Source organism: Conger conger, chromosome 4 (assembly GCF_963514075.1).
Source record: "Conger conger chromosome 4, fConCon1.1, whole genome shotgun sequence".
In the NCBI taxonomy this organism is placed as follows: Eukaryota; Metazoa; Chordata; class Actinopteri; order Anguilliformes; family Congridae; genus Conger; species Conger conger.
Window position 1 is genome coordinate 16,145,424 of NC_083763.1, and position 15,978 is coordinate 16,161,401.

At 46.8% G+C, this 15,978-nt stretch overlaps 1 protein-coding gene across 6 annotated transcripts in view; it reads right to left on the reverse strand.

Moving 5' to 3' along the window:
- Window positions 1–15,978, reverse strand: part of dab1a (DAB adaptor protein 1a) — a 132,676-nt gene that overhangs the window by 34,051 nt on the left and 82,647 nt on the right. For all 6 annotated transcript variants that reach the window (XM_061240683.1, XM_061240686.1, XM_061240684.1 and 3 more), the window contains exons 3-4: window positions 5,967–6,106; window positions 4,565–4,663 (exon numbers count right to left, since the gene is read on the reverse strand). In XM_061240683.1, coding sequence (XP_061096667.1) covers window positions 4,565–4,663; window positions 5,967–6,106 — 239 coding nt within the window. The remainder of the gene's footprint in view (window positions 1–4,564; window positions 4,664–5,966; window positions 6,107–15,978) is intronic.

Sequence of the window (15,978 nt, forward strand, 5' to 3'; positions counted from 1 at the left end):
CTGATGTACCGGTCTACCTAATGAAGTACTCAGTGAGTACATGTGTATTATAACCTTTAAAAGGAGTAAAAATTGTCTTTATTTCACCATTTTAGGATTTCTATGGCAACCACAAAACACAGCCAGCGGAAGGACCAGACCTTCAGCTGAAATAAAAGCAGGTGAGAGTGCAGTGCTTTGAAAAGCCAAAACATTGGGGTGGCTGGCAGAGCTGGGTGCACATCTATTGACTAAAGCAGTGTTAATGAGGAGTGCAGTCCAAAGTCACAGACAGGAGGGGCCAGATTAATGTTGTTTTTCAGCTCTTCCTGCTCAGTATCCAACAGCTCAATGGCCCCTCTGTCCTTCCGGCAGCGTTCCCTGAGCCAGGAGAAAATGAGGAAGCAGAGGACACACATCCCTCCGAATATCCACCTGCCATGCCACTGACTGATGCCCTCACAGGAAATAAGACTGTCAGCCCTATAGCCAACCCTGACTGTACGCAAATTTAACATGAAACCATTTATGCCTATCGCACATGGGTTAAAGGCTGAACGCTGCAAAATCTGCTGTTTCAATCTGTGTAGGATTAAGGGCACAATCTGGGGAGCAAGGGTGAGAGCATGTCTCTCTCTATTTAATAATATTCATGAGTACAGTGTGACAGGGAGCAAAAGGGGTAAGCATTTATATGTAAAAGGAAATATTTTTAGTGAATGCATTTTGAATAAATGCAGAAAGCATTAGCACACAGAAGATAACCTGTTTGGATGACTCTCTCTGCTATGTTCAGATCAGGGTACACAGATTCCACTGTGTATAGAGTATTTCTCTACTCTGCTCTCTGCAGCAACTCCTCCCCCTCTCGATTTCAGACTGTGTTTTTTCCTTGTCCGGCTCCACTCTGCCCCCTGCTGGTCAACTGCTCCATTTATCACAGACAGTCACGTCAGTGAGGAAAGCCTCCAGGCACCAGGAAGTACCTGACAGCACACGGCTCCGCAGCAAAAAAAACCCACTCCGATGTGGTGTTCCTCCTGACGGACGGCAATGACTCATCACAAAGGAAGTCTCGGTGCGGCAGTGATGGGCGCTCTGTCAGATGTGCGCTTCCAGAGGGACACCTGGACCCTCAGGCGCTCCGCTCCAGAGCCGCAGCCTGCTGACGGGCCAATTACAAACCCCCACATGATAGTGACACGCTCCTTTACTCCCGTTTCCGGGGAGAGCGAGATCAGGCGCTACGATTTGCTCCTTTTTGTTTGCACCTTCAGCAGACAGAGTCTGTCCTCTTCAGCAGAGAGAGAGATAGAGAGAGAAAAAGAGAGACAGAGATAGAGAGAGAGAGGGAGAGAGAGAATAAGGAGAGTGAGAGAGGGAGTGAGAGAAGGTGAAACAGATTTATAATGGGGGGTAGTGGGAGAGAGAAAGCTGTACTACTGGACATAAGATCCAAAATGTAATAAGTCTATAATGCGGACCTTATGTGGGAAGCAGCCACAGCCCTGGTCCTGCCTAATGCTCCATTCCCCTGATTTACTGAGAGGATTTTTCATCAGCGCCAAAGCTCACACTCCCCAGCCTGCTCTGGTGCAGCCTTTTTTATAAGAGAGGTAAATCCTGAGCTTACCACCTCACAGGCAGTCAAAGCCAAATAATAGATATGACTTAGAGCTGCCACATCAGCCCGGATCATCTGTCTGATACGCGTCGCGGGGGCGACGGCTGGGAGCCCGGCCACTGCGGTGTCACCGGCACACGATCCTCCAACACCACCTGTGACCCTCCCCTCTGCTTGCAGGTCCGGAAAGCTCACAATTATACCACAGATACCTCCTGTGAACTCACTAATGGGCAATGCTACAGTGTTCAGTGCTGACGTACTGAGCATGCCGTGAGATTATTGTGAGTCTGCAGTGAGGCTGTTCAGTGAGGGAGTACTGTTCAGTGAGGGTGTGGATGTGTTGTTCAGTAAGACTGTACTGTTCAGCTAGGATGTTCAGTGAGTGCCAATATCCACCATATATGTACGGCTAAATGGAACGTTCAAACATCTTTTAATATTACTCCGTCATCTACTTTGTAATTGAAATTACAAGTAAAACAAAATTTGTGATTTTAAAATGTCATTTTATCTTTTTGGGGATTTGGAAAGGAGTAGGAACAAAAAAATACTACTAAGGCAACATCATCAGATCAAAATACCAGCAAGACCACAAAACCCCGGCAAATGATGACTCATAACGACGCTGTGAGTTATTTCAATAACTGCACGTTATCTGGCAGTGTCCAGATAAACATGTACACAAAGACAAATGACTGACAAATGACCTGACAGGTGTAACATAAACTAGCAAGCTAGCTAGCTAAGATTAGTGCAGTGGGGATACATTATTGCTAGTAGCTAACATTAATACCAATACTTAGCTAGTGCATTAGGGATACATTACTGCTAGCTAACATTGCTTAGCTAGTGCAGTGGGGATACATTATTTGTAGCTAATATTAGCAACCAATAAACTACTGTTCAGTGGAAGAATAAATTGACCATAAAACATAGTTCCATTAAATTACATTCATTTAAAGTTTGTCTTGTCTTTCTTTTGTGAAATTTTGAAAGATAAATTAAGTAAATGGGGTATAAAGGGGTTATAGAACTTGAACATGTGGTATATCGTGGTATATCGTGGATATTGGCACAGCTAGTGGGGTGGTTAGGCATGACGCGAAGAAGAGTTCAGTGAGGGTGTACTGTGCAGTGAGGGCATACTGTTCAGCGAGGGGGTTGATGTACTGTTCAGTGATGGTATGCCGTGCACTGCTGGTTCTACTAACCCACAGCTCCTTGCTATGTGTTGCCATAGACAGGGCACTGATTAAAACCTCTGTCTCAGCAAGTGAGGTTCAGAATTACAGCTACAACAAAAGGTCACAGAAGGCCGTACAGCTATCAGAACAGAGATCTGCTCTTATTAAGAGTCTGCCAAACAGTTGCGGTCACTCTGTGGGCCCAAATTCCTGCCCAAGCTGCAGTGATACACTATAACAGCATAAATCACTTACCTGTATCCTCAACACCATCCTCTGCATTACACGCAGACTATACTCTGTCATAGAGATGCAGCATCATTTCACCTACTGTAGAACTTTACCCTCTATTTAGAGAAAGAAATTAGCAAAGAAAGTGGCTTATCATTTACATAGAGACTCATTTTCTCAATTGGTCTGTGTAAGATTCCGTCATTCCCTTAATTCAAAATGACAGGTGATCACTACTCACTTGCAATTTTTGCTTAACATAATCTTAGTATGTTAAAACTGCACCCATGTATTGGTCTTGATAACACAGATGAAGCATGCTCCTCCTATTCCCTTCACTGACATGGACTTCCTTTTTTGCGAGTATAAAAGCATACTTAAAATGTTTCAGGGGTCAGTGAGGGGCTAAATGTTGCTAAATGTTACATTTTGCATTGAGCTCACTGCATTGCTCTCACCACTTACAGCAGGCTGACAGAGCAAGAACTGTGGAAATGCACAGGCAGGCAGCTACAACATGGATGCCGAGGCTAACTGCAAAGAGCAAATGTGGCCGTGTGCAGATTACTGGAACTCTCACAGGTCACTGCGAGCAGTGATTTAATGCAGCATTTAAAATCTGATTCGCAGACAGGCCTTTTATGGCAATTCCGATGATTGTGCTCATTTTTAATACGGGAATCCATTTGCATGATCACATTAGTGACCGATGTGTTCCGACTTAACAGAAACAAATCACGCACTTTTCACATCAGCTGCGAACATTAACATTAATGCCGCGGCAGAAGCTCCCCAGCTGCGGCCTGCCCTCTGTCTGGCATCACAGCGTCACTTCCAGCTTGAAACCGCGGCGGACGCACAGTGCTTTCACAAGCCCCTCTTTAATTCGCACCGGAGGGTGACTGACAGCTTCATTGGCGCTATGTGGCACGTGCGAAAAACAAAACTGGGTCGCAGAACATCGAATCCCATCGCGCTTGGCTCAAGCCCACGCCGAACTGGCTTGTGTAATTTCATTCTGGACGGGAATAGCTTCCGCCCCACGAGTTGCATGTGCAAAAGGACCGTGGACCTGTCGCTGCTAGCAACGGGTGAATGTGCAATGTGGATGAAAAGAAAGTGATCACCCTTCTGGAGGAGGGGGGGTATGCCGTAGAGGAACAGAATGCCTTTCAGATGTTTGCAGAGAAAGTACAAAGAGGCATTTGGCAGCTGAGGGTTTCAGAGCGGCTGAGGATGCACATGCAGCATTTATGTACCACGGGGCCTGAGCCAATGTTCTGCCATGGTCTGAATTCATCACTCTGAAAGGGAACTATACCGACATGGCACCTTTGGGATTGATCTACAGCATGGCTCCATAGAGCCCCCTGTAGCTGCCCTTGCCCAGGGAGTTGAGGAATAAAGGTGAGTGCTGCTCACCCTCCAACAGCCCCCCCCCCCCAACCCACCACCACCACCACCACCTCACTACACCCCAAAATCCCCATCGGGGCTCTGACATTTCCTGTGTTGTGCCGCACTACGTGGTTTGGCTACTCACCCCTGACTTTTCATCAAAGATCTTGATCCCTCCGAAGGAGACGGTTAAAAAGACTTTCTGCTTGTGTTCTCCTTTCGAACGTGCTGCGGCGGCAATTCCCTGCGGAAGATTAGAAAAAGAGCACCGTGAAGAAAAAGAAGATATCAAGGCTCTTTGCCTCTTTCATCCCTCATTGTGGGGGGAAACAGGTGTTACATAATGGAGTGGATGTGTTTTCTGCACTCGGCCCCCTTTCACAGCGCTGACACCAGCACCGTTTACAACGCGGGTCCTAACCAGCACAGGGAAGATATGCTGACTGACCACTTTTAAAAAGCGCTGCTACACTGAGCCTTCAGACAGGGCCTCCTGGCTAAGTAGTAGAAGAGCCTTTGAAGTCTTTTTTCCCCTCAGCTTTTTTCAGTACAAACAATTTCAATTTACAACTGTCTCTCACACAGCATTTGTGGTACAGGCTTCAGTCCCGGCAATCTTTCCATGTTAATGGAGAATATGAAGTCACACTGTACAACCTCAATCACCGAGTGACCTGAGTGACCAGCTGTCTCCGAATCTCTCGGCCACATCGAACACCTCGCCCATCCGTCTCTACATGAGGCTTGAATCAAGCCATTTTCGAGCTGTGGATCTGCTTTTAAGCCCCATAAACTTGCCCAGATTTGGACAGGCTGGGAACTAATGTGCACGACGCCAAGCGGAGAAGTTATCTGCGCCTATCAATCGACAATCCACTTCTTCTTCAGGGTATTCATTCTGCCGGCTTCAAAGGGCGATCAATGCCGACCCCTGACTCCCAGACAATAGTATGCGGGTATCGATCGCATCATTTCTCTTGATGTGTTCGTGGGTGGGAGGCGGAAGCTGTGTTCTGAGTCTCTGCTTGAACATCCCAGCTTTACGAGTGTACGACGCCGCTATGCATTTCGCCGAGTCGTTTTATTTCTGCAGACGCTGGTTGGGTCGTTTAAGCGTGTCACCGTAGCCCTGGCACCTCGACGGACCGAGGGGCTGGGCTGCAGGGGAGACGAAGAGATTAGAAATAATAATGTTTGAACACTTGTTTACTTATAGGTGGGGGTTTCTTTGAATATGAGTATGGATTTCCCGTCAGGATGAGCGAGGATGTAAACAGGTTTGATCAATCGCTGCCTGGGCTCCCATCCCAATTAGCCGCTATGCAAATGAGGCCTCCCCCCCTCCCCCTTCTCGTCAAGGAGAGACGATACGACGTGTCAGGGCTCGCCCCGAGCGAGCTCAGCCTTCACCTGGCAAGGCTGTGCCCTGCTGCCGCTCCTGATGCGTACGGTGCTAATTAAAGCCGCTGATGGATCGTCCCGGGGAAGGATCGTTTATTCCGACCCGGAGTCGGAGCCGGCGTGGAAACCCTCCGAAGCTCACTCACCTTCAGCTTCATCATGGAGTCCTGGCACAGCTTGTCCCCACGCGCCGCCGTGACCTCATCAATCCCGATCAGCTTGGCCTTGTAGCGGATCCCATCCCCCTTGAAGCGTTTAATCAGCCCGGCCTCACTGCGGTCCTGACCTGTGGAGCAGAGAGAGAGGACACGGTCAGCACTGGCACGGCGCTCCCTGAGCCCCCGCCAACCACAAACACCGCTCCGAAGATGTACACAACACAGAGCGTTTCCAATCAACTCTGGCCAAAACATCTGTGATCTGTCATCAACACATCTCAGCCACATGCATACGATCATAGTACAAGAAATAAAGATGACTCTTGAAGTGTAGAACAAACTACCATTCTCCTGTCTGAAAAGAAGAAGCATGATAATGGGTTTACAGGTCAGCATGACTTTGCTATTGACCTCTCCACCATCTGACCACAATTCACCGAATGGCCCAGGTGGCTTTCATGAGGAATCTGTTGACTACTTCCACAGCTGAAGCAATCAGTCTGCAGATTCTGTGATTCCTCAGCCCGCTGATGGCCTTTGACCCATACCACAAGTGACCTCTGCCCCCTATTTCATAGCATGGCGGCATTACACGGTTAAGAAAAACCGGTAAACAGTTCTTGCAGGGGCCAAGGGAAAGGTCAGTCATGTGATTGACAGGGCACTGATGGGCAGAGCTTTTTGTGGGAGGGCCGCAGTGCCCTGGCCCTTGATGGTGACTGACAGCAGATATGGGTTTTCCTTTTGAATTAATATGAAAAATGCATGCAGACTGTCATGCCCCCCTTCCTGCAGTGTCCATCTCTAGGGGTGCGGCAGGTTCATGCGGTCCTCGATCGTGTGGTGTGGGGCAGAGGGCAGAGGCCAGAGGTCGCAGGGAGAGCCCACCCATGCTGACTCGGCAGTGTAGGCAGATGGACCGTAGTACAGTTCCACATCCATGGATAAGATGACCAGTCCTAAAATTGTCCTTGACCTTGGCCAAACACTCAGGCACAGCAGATGTGAGAGAGAGAAGAATATACTGTTGCATATACTTAAAATTGTTAAATGTGAGAGAGAGAGAGAGAGAGAGAGAGAGAGATAGAGAGAGAGAGAGATTGAGATAGGCTAGCCTCATAATAGGAAAGATTATATGGATTGAAGGAGTGGTGTACAAAGGAATAAAAGCTTGTTTTTCCTATAATGTCAGGAGAGTAGTGAAAACTTGCAGCCTCCCATGGGTGTGAGACACTGGGCAGGCAGTAGTTAGAGGCAGAGGTACTATAAAGAGCTTGTGCGCACAAAGACACATTACAGAGCTCTTTCTTCCAGCAGATTCGACAGGTGAGGTAACTAACGCAAGATGGTCCGCTGCTCCACCCATCGTCAACCTGGGGCAAAGTGATAGTGGGATGAAAGCAGGCCACGTTTTAGAGTGCGCACATCAAAGCAGGCGCTGCTTAGCCATCGCTGTTTCCTGTCGTGTTGCCTCCTACCACATCTCTTCCTGTTCCTGATGGCAGGCAGGCCAAACGGGAGAGCTACAGGGCCCTCTTCTCGCAACAAGGCCCAATTAAGCCAGTTCAGGTACACCCGAGCGGAGAGCGCCAATTTGTTGTGACTGGCATGGTAGGGAGGGAAAGTCTGCCAGCGAATCCCGGCCATTAGCTTCACAGGGTAAGAGGTAGCCGGGCAGCGGACGTACGGGCCGACGGACTGGCTAATTGAGTGAACGCAGCAGAGCCGGGGGGGGAGAGAGAGGCGGCGATGGAAACGTTAAACAGGCCGTTGAGTGAAGCACTAATTACAGGTGAGGAGAAAGTTGATGGGTAGGGGGCACGAGAGGTCTGGCTGCTTAATAAGGAGATGTAAGCAGATTCATATTTGAGCAGGCAGCTGAGGCCTTTTGAAAGGACACGGTCACGGACATATGGTGAGTGTGAGGAATAAACAGGGAGAGGGGGGTTGGCTTTTTACTGCCAGGAAAGCAGGACACATGGGGGGCACCTTACAGTGATGAAAGGGAAAATTCAGTTTGGTAGAAATACTCTAAAGCCATGCATTTTTTGTTGTTGGAATGAGAAACAATGAAAAAGAACTAAATGTGCTGTTTATGTTTTTTACGTCTTGTGTATTCACAAGGACGGCAGGCATCACAAGTGATCCCCGTGCACCTGCTCCTTCAGACAGTCAGCCAAGGACGGCCAGGACTCGGCCAGAACATAAGGGCACAGGGCACCCCGCAACATCACACTGGGTGCCAGGCGATATGACATCACACAGGGTACATGGCATTGGTGACATCACACCGGGCGCCTGGCAGCAGGCGCATCTTACGGGGCCTGACAGCAGTGACACGAGAAGGCAGGGTTCATCCGGCGAGCTCCAGCGGACCTTTTTGTCCTGAGCTTACACCACGGTATGAAAGGCGGCTATTGAGAGTCGACAGCGGCTCATAATTGCAGCATCATTTCGGTCGATCGCGCACCTACAGTCCCGGTGGCCCCCTGGGAGAGAGGAGTCGCAGTCTATTGTGTGGCCTCCCTCTCACGCTGCCCTCTCTGTCACATCTCCATGACAGCATGACATTTTCGTCTTATCTGGCTGCTCTTTTCCTGTTCCCCTGCTTCAGCTCTGCCCTCCATTGTTCAGGTATCACTGGAGTCTCTGCGCTGACCTTGCTCTTACACGTTTTTCTATGGTGTCTATTGTTGCGGTTAAAACACTCCTCTTTCCCACTCTTAAGGGTTATGAATTCTCAAATCAAGCATAAACGGTCTCCCCCAAGAGGGCTTCTCCACAGCCCCGCAACCCTTAGGAAAATGGACCCCAGTCAGTAGCTTTGTCCTTTTCGTATTACGGGCTGTTATTCTAGAAGCAGAGTCGTAATGCCTGACACAATGCACCCTGCTGTCTTGGTACTTAGCTTAATAACATGCACTACTTCCCATCTTATGCGTTTGGGGTCCTCAGTTCTGCTTGAATGCTGTGCAGTAATTAAAAACCTGACAGTTTCTCTACGATGCTGTAGAATCCACCCCAACCTCCAAAGCAGAGCTCTGTCAACTGTCAGAGTTAAACTCTCCCCATCCTGAGCGTGAGATAGAAGTCTAAACACAGCTAACAATGGATCAACAAGGCCTGTTTCATTTCAGTGCCAACAACACATTCTACACTCATACGCTTTCATGAAAAAGTCTGGAAAATCTGCACTAACCACACCCCCAACACAGAGACATTTGTTCTGGGAGAAAGGAGAAAGGAAAAAGGCAGTTGAAATGCGTGTCATGCTTTGCTGTGACAGCACCCTTGATCCTGCATGCGTTTTTAGGCCCTTGCTCAAAACAGGAGCAGAAAATAAAAAACTTGAGGAAATCAAGCACAGTTCTATGACTATGAGTTGTGATCTTCAAAACCGGAGCACGATGCAGATCCTCACCTGGGCCCACCATAGAGCCCAACCGCGTTAATCACACGCCAGATATGTGTGCAAACATGACAGCACCAACGCCACAATGCTGGGAAACTCCACTGTTGATAATTAGGCTGCAAAATGTTTTGTTTTTCAGTTTGTACGGTTATGTTCATTCAAGAAGAGGATGAGAAGTCGCACATGAGGAGTTTAAGGTCAGGTGAAGACATCAAAAAAACTAAAGGAACATGAACCTGTTCTGTAAAAGACAATGTATCAAAACAGATACAGATTAGAGCCCAATTAAACATGGCAGTAAGGGAGGGTGGTGATAGAACACAAAGCATCATGAGATGCTGATTGTTGTTTACCAGTCTTTGAGACAAACAGGAAAAGACCACAGGTATCTCCCATGAATGACTGCTTCTTTGAGGAAAGCCTCTTTGATTGGTCCTTATCTCTCAGTAGGTTACACAGCACAGTGAATTTGTGTCTCACATATGACGATCACAACTTCTAAGCTAACCATGATACTAGTCCCTAAGAGCAAGACAGTCTAATTTTGGCATATGCCCCAAATAAGACCGACTTCTAAGCCTTCTATGTGAAGCTTGAGTTCTGAAAAACATGATTTAAGGGTAGTGAACAGATAGATGAAACATGAATATTTTTGATCTGTGTAGATTTCGATTTACACAAAAGTGGGCCATGTTTCTTCTGCAGCCAGAAGGGTCAAGAAAAATCGAGAAGGATAATAAATGAAGAAGTTGTAATCAAAGACAAAGGACTTCCTGTGCAATGAGGGAATGACACTCCCAAGGTCGGAGTCAGCATGATGAAGAGGTTTCTGTCCGCTATAATTGCCCACACTTTATCTATAGCATTATCCTCAGAGATATGTTCCTAGATTTACAGCATGCAAATGCGCACGGCGACAGTATTGACTACTGTTCAAAGGTCTAGGCCAAGCCAACAGCAAGAAGCCATCCCTCATGCAAGGAAAGCGTCCTGCTGGTTTACAGCTTTTCTACAATTAGCACACCAGGCACCTTTTCCACAGCTACTTAGGAGCATGGATGATATTTCGGCGAGCACGGAAAACGGCCGCTCTAAAGGGCAGGGACACGGAGGACGAACAACGCGCTTCATCCAGCAGTGTCCCAGACAACAGAGCGTCTGGCGGTGGCAATATCACTGCAGGGTTCAGGGAGTATGCAGTCGGAGCCGGTGAGATGGAGAGAGAGGGACGTTCAATCATGTCGGGCCGGATCAGTGTGCCACAGCCGCCCGACCAGCGGCGGAGATGATGGAGCGAGGAAGGACACTCGGTAGCATAACTCAGTGTGTTAAATAAAGTAAGTAAAACGCAGTGTGACAGAGCCTGGGTGGGCGCTCTGCTGGGGGAGCAGCTGTCCCCCCCCCCTCCCCCCCCCCCCCCCCGTGTGCGCTTCGGTCTGCGAGGCGCTGCGGCCCCTGATGCTGGAGATTTAGGGCTGAGGGACGGGGCCGGCGGGCCCCCGTGCCTGATTATATTCCCCGTTAATGAGCTGCATGGCTGTTCAGCCGGTCCTCGTTTCTCCCTCACGAGATGATAAACACGGCTGTCACTCCCTCCCATCGCTCTCTCTCTCTCTCTCACACACACACACACAAACACACACACACACAGACACACACACACACACGCACCGGGCCTGAGGACCAGACATCACAACAGGAGCTGCACACTGAAGCATGCCACTGCTGCTGTCACACACAGCGATGCCCAGGAGGCTGTGTGAGACCCGAAATCCAAACAGCGCTTTCCAAATGCACTGCGCTCGACGAAAATAAGACAGGTGAGATGATGTTTGCCATTCATTAATTTGTAGTGATGACACATCAAGGTGATAACATGTGTGCTGTCAAAAAAATTCTGTCAAAGGGTAAACTATTGTATATCAGACAGTCAATATCAACATTTCACAAATAAATAGGTTGCCACATGCCACCATATTTGGTGGTTGGGTCATGTTGGGCCCACTGTATATGGCTCAAGTGCATGAATTGTGAGGGCAATATTGTTCAAATTGTGCTTGGTTTTGGGCCCTGCCATGTAAAAAATTAATAAAGCTAAATAATACATTTTAAAATGTATTACCTATATGAATATACTACCTCCACCAATGGAGGTATATACTGTGAATATAGTGTATACTGTATATTTGTATAAAATGAATAACAAAATAAAATAAAAATACATTCCATAATGCTTTAAGGATATACACTCAGTGAGCAATTTATTAGGTAGACCAAATGTCAGAATGGGGAAGAAATGTGATCTCAGTGACTTTGACTTTGAAATGATTGTTGGTGCCAGATAGGGTGGTTTCGATATCTCAGAAACTGTGATTTTCACGCACACATGTGGGCAAAAATGCATTGTTAACAAGAATGAGGAGGAGAGGAAAAGGACCAGGAGAAGGTCCAGGCTGGTCAAAGCTGACTGGAAGGTGACAGTAACACAAATACCCACGCATTACAACAGCGGTATGCAGAAGAGCATCTCCGAACACACAGCGCATCAAACCTTTATGTGGATAGGCTACAGCAGCATAAGACCAGTAAGTCTAAAAAAGTCTAATAAATACCTAATAAAGTGCTCACTAAGTATATTTATGCGATATAATTTCGCAAATAAACTGAAATACATATTGGTTCATATATTGATAATATCATTCATTTTACTATGGGACTCTTGGCTGGATTACAGGCCTTAAAGCTGTATAAAAAATTAATGTTTCACCCGTATGTACTTTTGACCACTATACAAAAGCTATAGTCTGATACCCAGCTGAGAACCAATGTACTTTACCTAACTGAGACAGATCATCAATCAATAAGATTGTGCGTGCCAAAGGAAGGCCTTGATCCAGCCCACTCACACGCCACTCAGACACCTCACCGTGCCCTTGGGATGCAAAGCAAATAAGCCAATTTACGTGCACATGGGAAAGAGATGTTCTTAGCTCCCTCCTACACAGCCCTTCCACATAATTCCATTACAAACTGGCAGCCATTGTGGTATAACAGGAGCCATGTTCCCTCTACACAGGCGTCCTAATAGCTTGATACAGCAAATTTCATTTTATTACATGTATAAGCTCTATATTAAACATAGCGCTTATTGAATCTCATGTCTCCCTACTTACTTTTTCTTCCCACTACTAGTAGTAACCTCTTACATTAAAATTGTATGAACTGTTTTGGTATTCTACAACAAAGATTTTTAAGAACAGAGATACATATCAATTAAAGGTACGAGATTGATAAGATAAATATGTAACAAGCGCTGCTGTTCAAAACTGAAAACATTTACTTCATTAGATTACATAGAATTTTCAGGCTCAAATGTTGATCGTTGATTGCGTTTCATAAGCTATCAAACTACTGGAAGAAAAGGATTTTAAAATGTAATGTGCAATTCATGAAAATATGAATGTTGTTCAGCATTTTTTAAATGTAAAAACAAAAACAGAATGGTCATGTTCACCCATTTGTCATTTGTCAACAAAAAAGTGTGCAGGCTTTCATTTGCTCCGCTACATAGCTCAAAACAACACTCTTGTGACACTTCCTGAAAATGTGTCAGTATTAAGACAAATTGAATGTTAAAAATAGTCTTTTGAGCCGCATTCACAAAAATGCTGTGCTCCAGGGGTGATATTTCTCGGCTCGAGTTATTTGATCGGTGTGGTATAAAATCTCATGGTATAAGGTATTAGTTCAGTCTGTTTGGAGGGGGAAAATCTGATTTGCCTGAGCTTGTTATGCCTCTCAATCAATACAAATCAACAGTTTTAAAGAGTTTCGTTCCCCTTACCTTAAATGTTCAAATTAGGTGTGTGTCTGAATCTGCTACGTGCCGTGTTGCCCATACAAATTCACTTGAATGTATGGAAGGGATTCAATCAAGACCCACAACATAAAAGCCTCTATACACAGAAACATGCTCCTGTGTTGATTCTTTCATTCAGTGAGGTTCAAAGAGGTTGCGATGACATGCAATTTTAAGTAATCATACACTGTTGATTATTTGCACAATGGCAAAGTTACACAAAAGAATTGAGCAGCCCATCTGAATACTGAAACCTTGTGTCCCCTGGTCTTTGTTAGCTAATCCATATCTAAGGCTCTCTTACAATAATCCTTACGCATACTGCATTTAGAGAACTGATGTTTCAAAATGGCTAAAACGGCAATAATAGAATTTGCCATATCATATGCATTGGGGACAATGTTCTGATGCTTACATTCAAGGTTCTCAGAGGTAAAATCACTGGAACATAATGTTGTGTATGTACTGTACATAGCACACACACACAGTGTGGCTGCTCTGTTGCTAGGTGTGAATGCTGTGCACTGTGTATGGGAGTGAAGGTGGCAGCGTGCGTCTACACGGACGGTGAGACAGACTGTGTGAAAAGGGGATTGCAGGGAGTAGCAGGGAGCCATACATGTCTGCTCCCAGCTCCACAGCATTAAATAATGTTCAGCCAAGCTCAGCTGGTGTCCCCTCTGTGGAATGAGCTTTTCATTTGGGGGTGACATTTTAAGGCATAGATTTCAATTTGAATTCATCACCTTGATGACAGCTATTTTTAGCAGGGGAGAGTGAGACACACGACACAGAGGGCAGGTTTCTGCCGAGCGCTTTATATTACTGTATCTCTGAGTGATGCTTTGTGTTTCACTCACTTTATCAAAAGCAGCCCTTCAAAATTACATTCTGCCACAGAACAGTGTTAGAGGAGACACTAATTCCCCAGCAATTACATCCTGCGCTTTGCCGCAACCTTGCCATGTGCTTCAAATGATGCGTTCCTAGACTCATCTTTCATCCACCGAGGCTGAGATTCCTTGGTGACCATCTAAACAGGCACCTGTCCACATATAAAACCACACAGCTGTACCATGATTAAGGTATCTATCCACATATCGGTCAGTAAAACCACACAGCTGTATAATGACTGAGGTATTTGTCCACATATCGGTGAGAATAACCACACACCTGCACCAAGATGAAGGCATCTCGCCACACATCAGTGAGAAAAACCACACGAAGGCAGCCACACTTCATAAATCATGTCCATCAGTCTGTGGGCTGTTGTTCTTCAGCAACGCATGTGGTAAACCATCTGGTAGGTGGAGGGGCTCGTGATGGCACACGAGCAGGGGCTGGCTGATTCAGACGGAGGAGATATTACTGTGCACCTCCCTTGGGGGCGACGGGGAGGAGCGCGGGCCCTGTACCAGAGGTGACAGGTGACAGGTATGTCTGTCGCCCCTGTGACACGTCGCCCCCCCCCCCCCCCCCCGCTGTCCCCAGCCCCTCGGCAGGCACAGATGGGTCTGTGCTCCCAGCTCGGAGGAGACCTCGGTCACCGTCCGCCGAAAACAGCTCAGAATAAACGGCCGCATCCCGCCAGTGCACAGGGTGTAATTAAAAGTCTGAAACTGCAGGGAAGAGTTATTCCTCCAGCGCGTGGCTTTTACACCTTACTGCTCTCGCCCGCAGCCCCCTCTTCCCCCCAAAAAACGAGAAAAACTACCCTGAAAGAGCAGCTTTATTGTGGGAGAATAAAGACCGTAAATACCGCGCAACGCAGTACAGCAATTACAGCAGTTCATAAATCACTCCGCTTCTTCCTTTTATTTTTATTCCATCTCTAATACTAGTTCAGTGTGCACTTGATTGCCAATATGTATTAAAAAAATACTGCTTGAAAAGGGGAAAAAAAAAACCTTTTGATTTGTGCACACTATTTCCCATGCAATTTCAGGGTAATTGCATTTTGAGACTGTAACTATATATTGGTTATCTCGCTGATGAATCTCTCGGTTGATATACACAACAAAGCGACAGTGAGACGGAGAGGAACCTGGGGACCCGACAGTGAAACGGCTTTCACAGAGATGTGACGGTTAATTTAATCATTCCGTTAAAGAGAGGGCAAGCCCTTTATTAAATCTCTGCCTAATGCATTCTCCTCTATGGAAATTAATCCCACGTATTCTATTGATCACCTTCAAAATATGTTAAAATGAGTATCAGAATGAAGCAGATTTCTTTAAGCACTTTGGGGAAGAAGAAAAAAACCCCACTGATGTGATAATCCATCTGCTGTCTCTTGTTTTGGCGGCACGGATGGTGCAGTGGGTAGCACTGCCGCCTCACAGCAAGGAGGTCCTGGGTTCGAATCCCCGTCGGCCGGGGCCTCTCTGTGCGGAGTTTGCATGTTCTCCCCTGCGTGGGTTTCCTCCCACAGTCCAAAGACATGCAGGTTAGGCTACTTGGAGAGTCTAAATTGCCCATAGGTATGAGTGTGTGAGTGATTGGTGTGTGTGCCCTGCAATGGACTGGCGACCTGTCCAGGGTGTATTCCTGCCTTTCACCCAATGTATGCTGGGATAGGCTCCAGCCCCCCTGCGACCCTGTTCAGGATAAGCGGGTTAGGATAATGAATGAATGAATGAATGAATGAATGTCTCTTGTTGTGCTTGTTGTTCTGAATCGCATTGGTTTCCAGACCAGTGCTGCACATAAGCCAGTCATACCTAAAGACT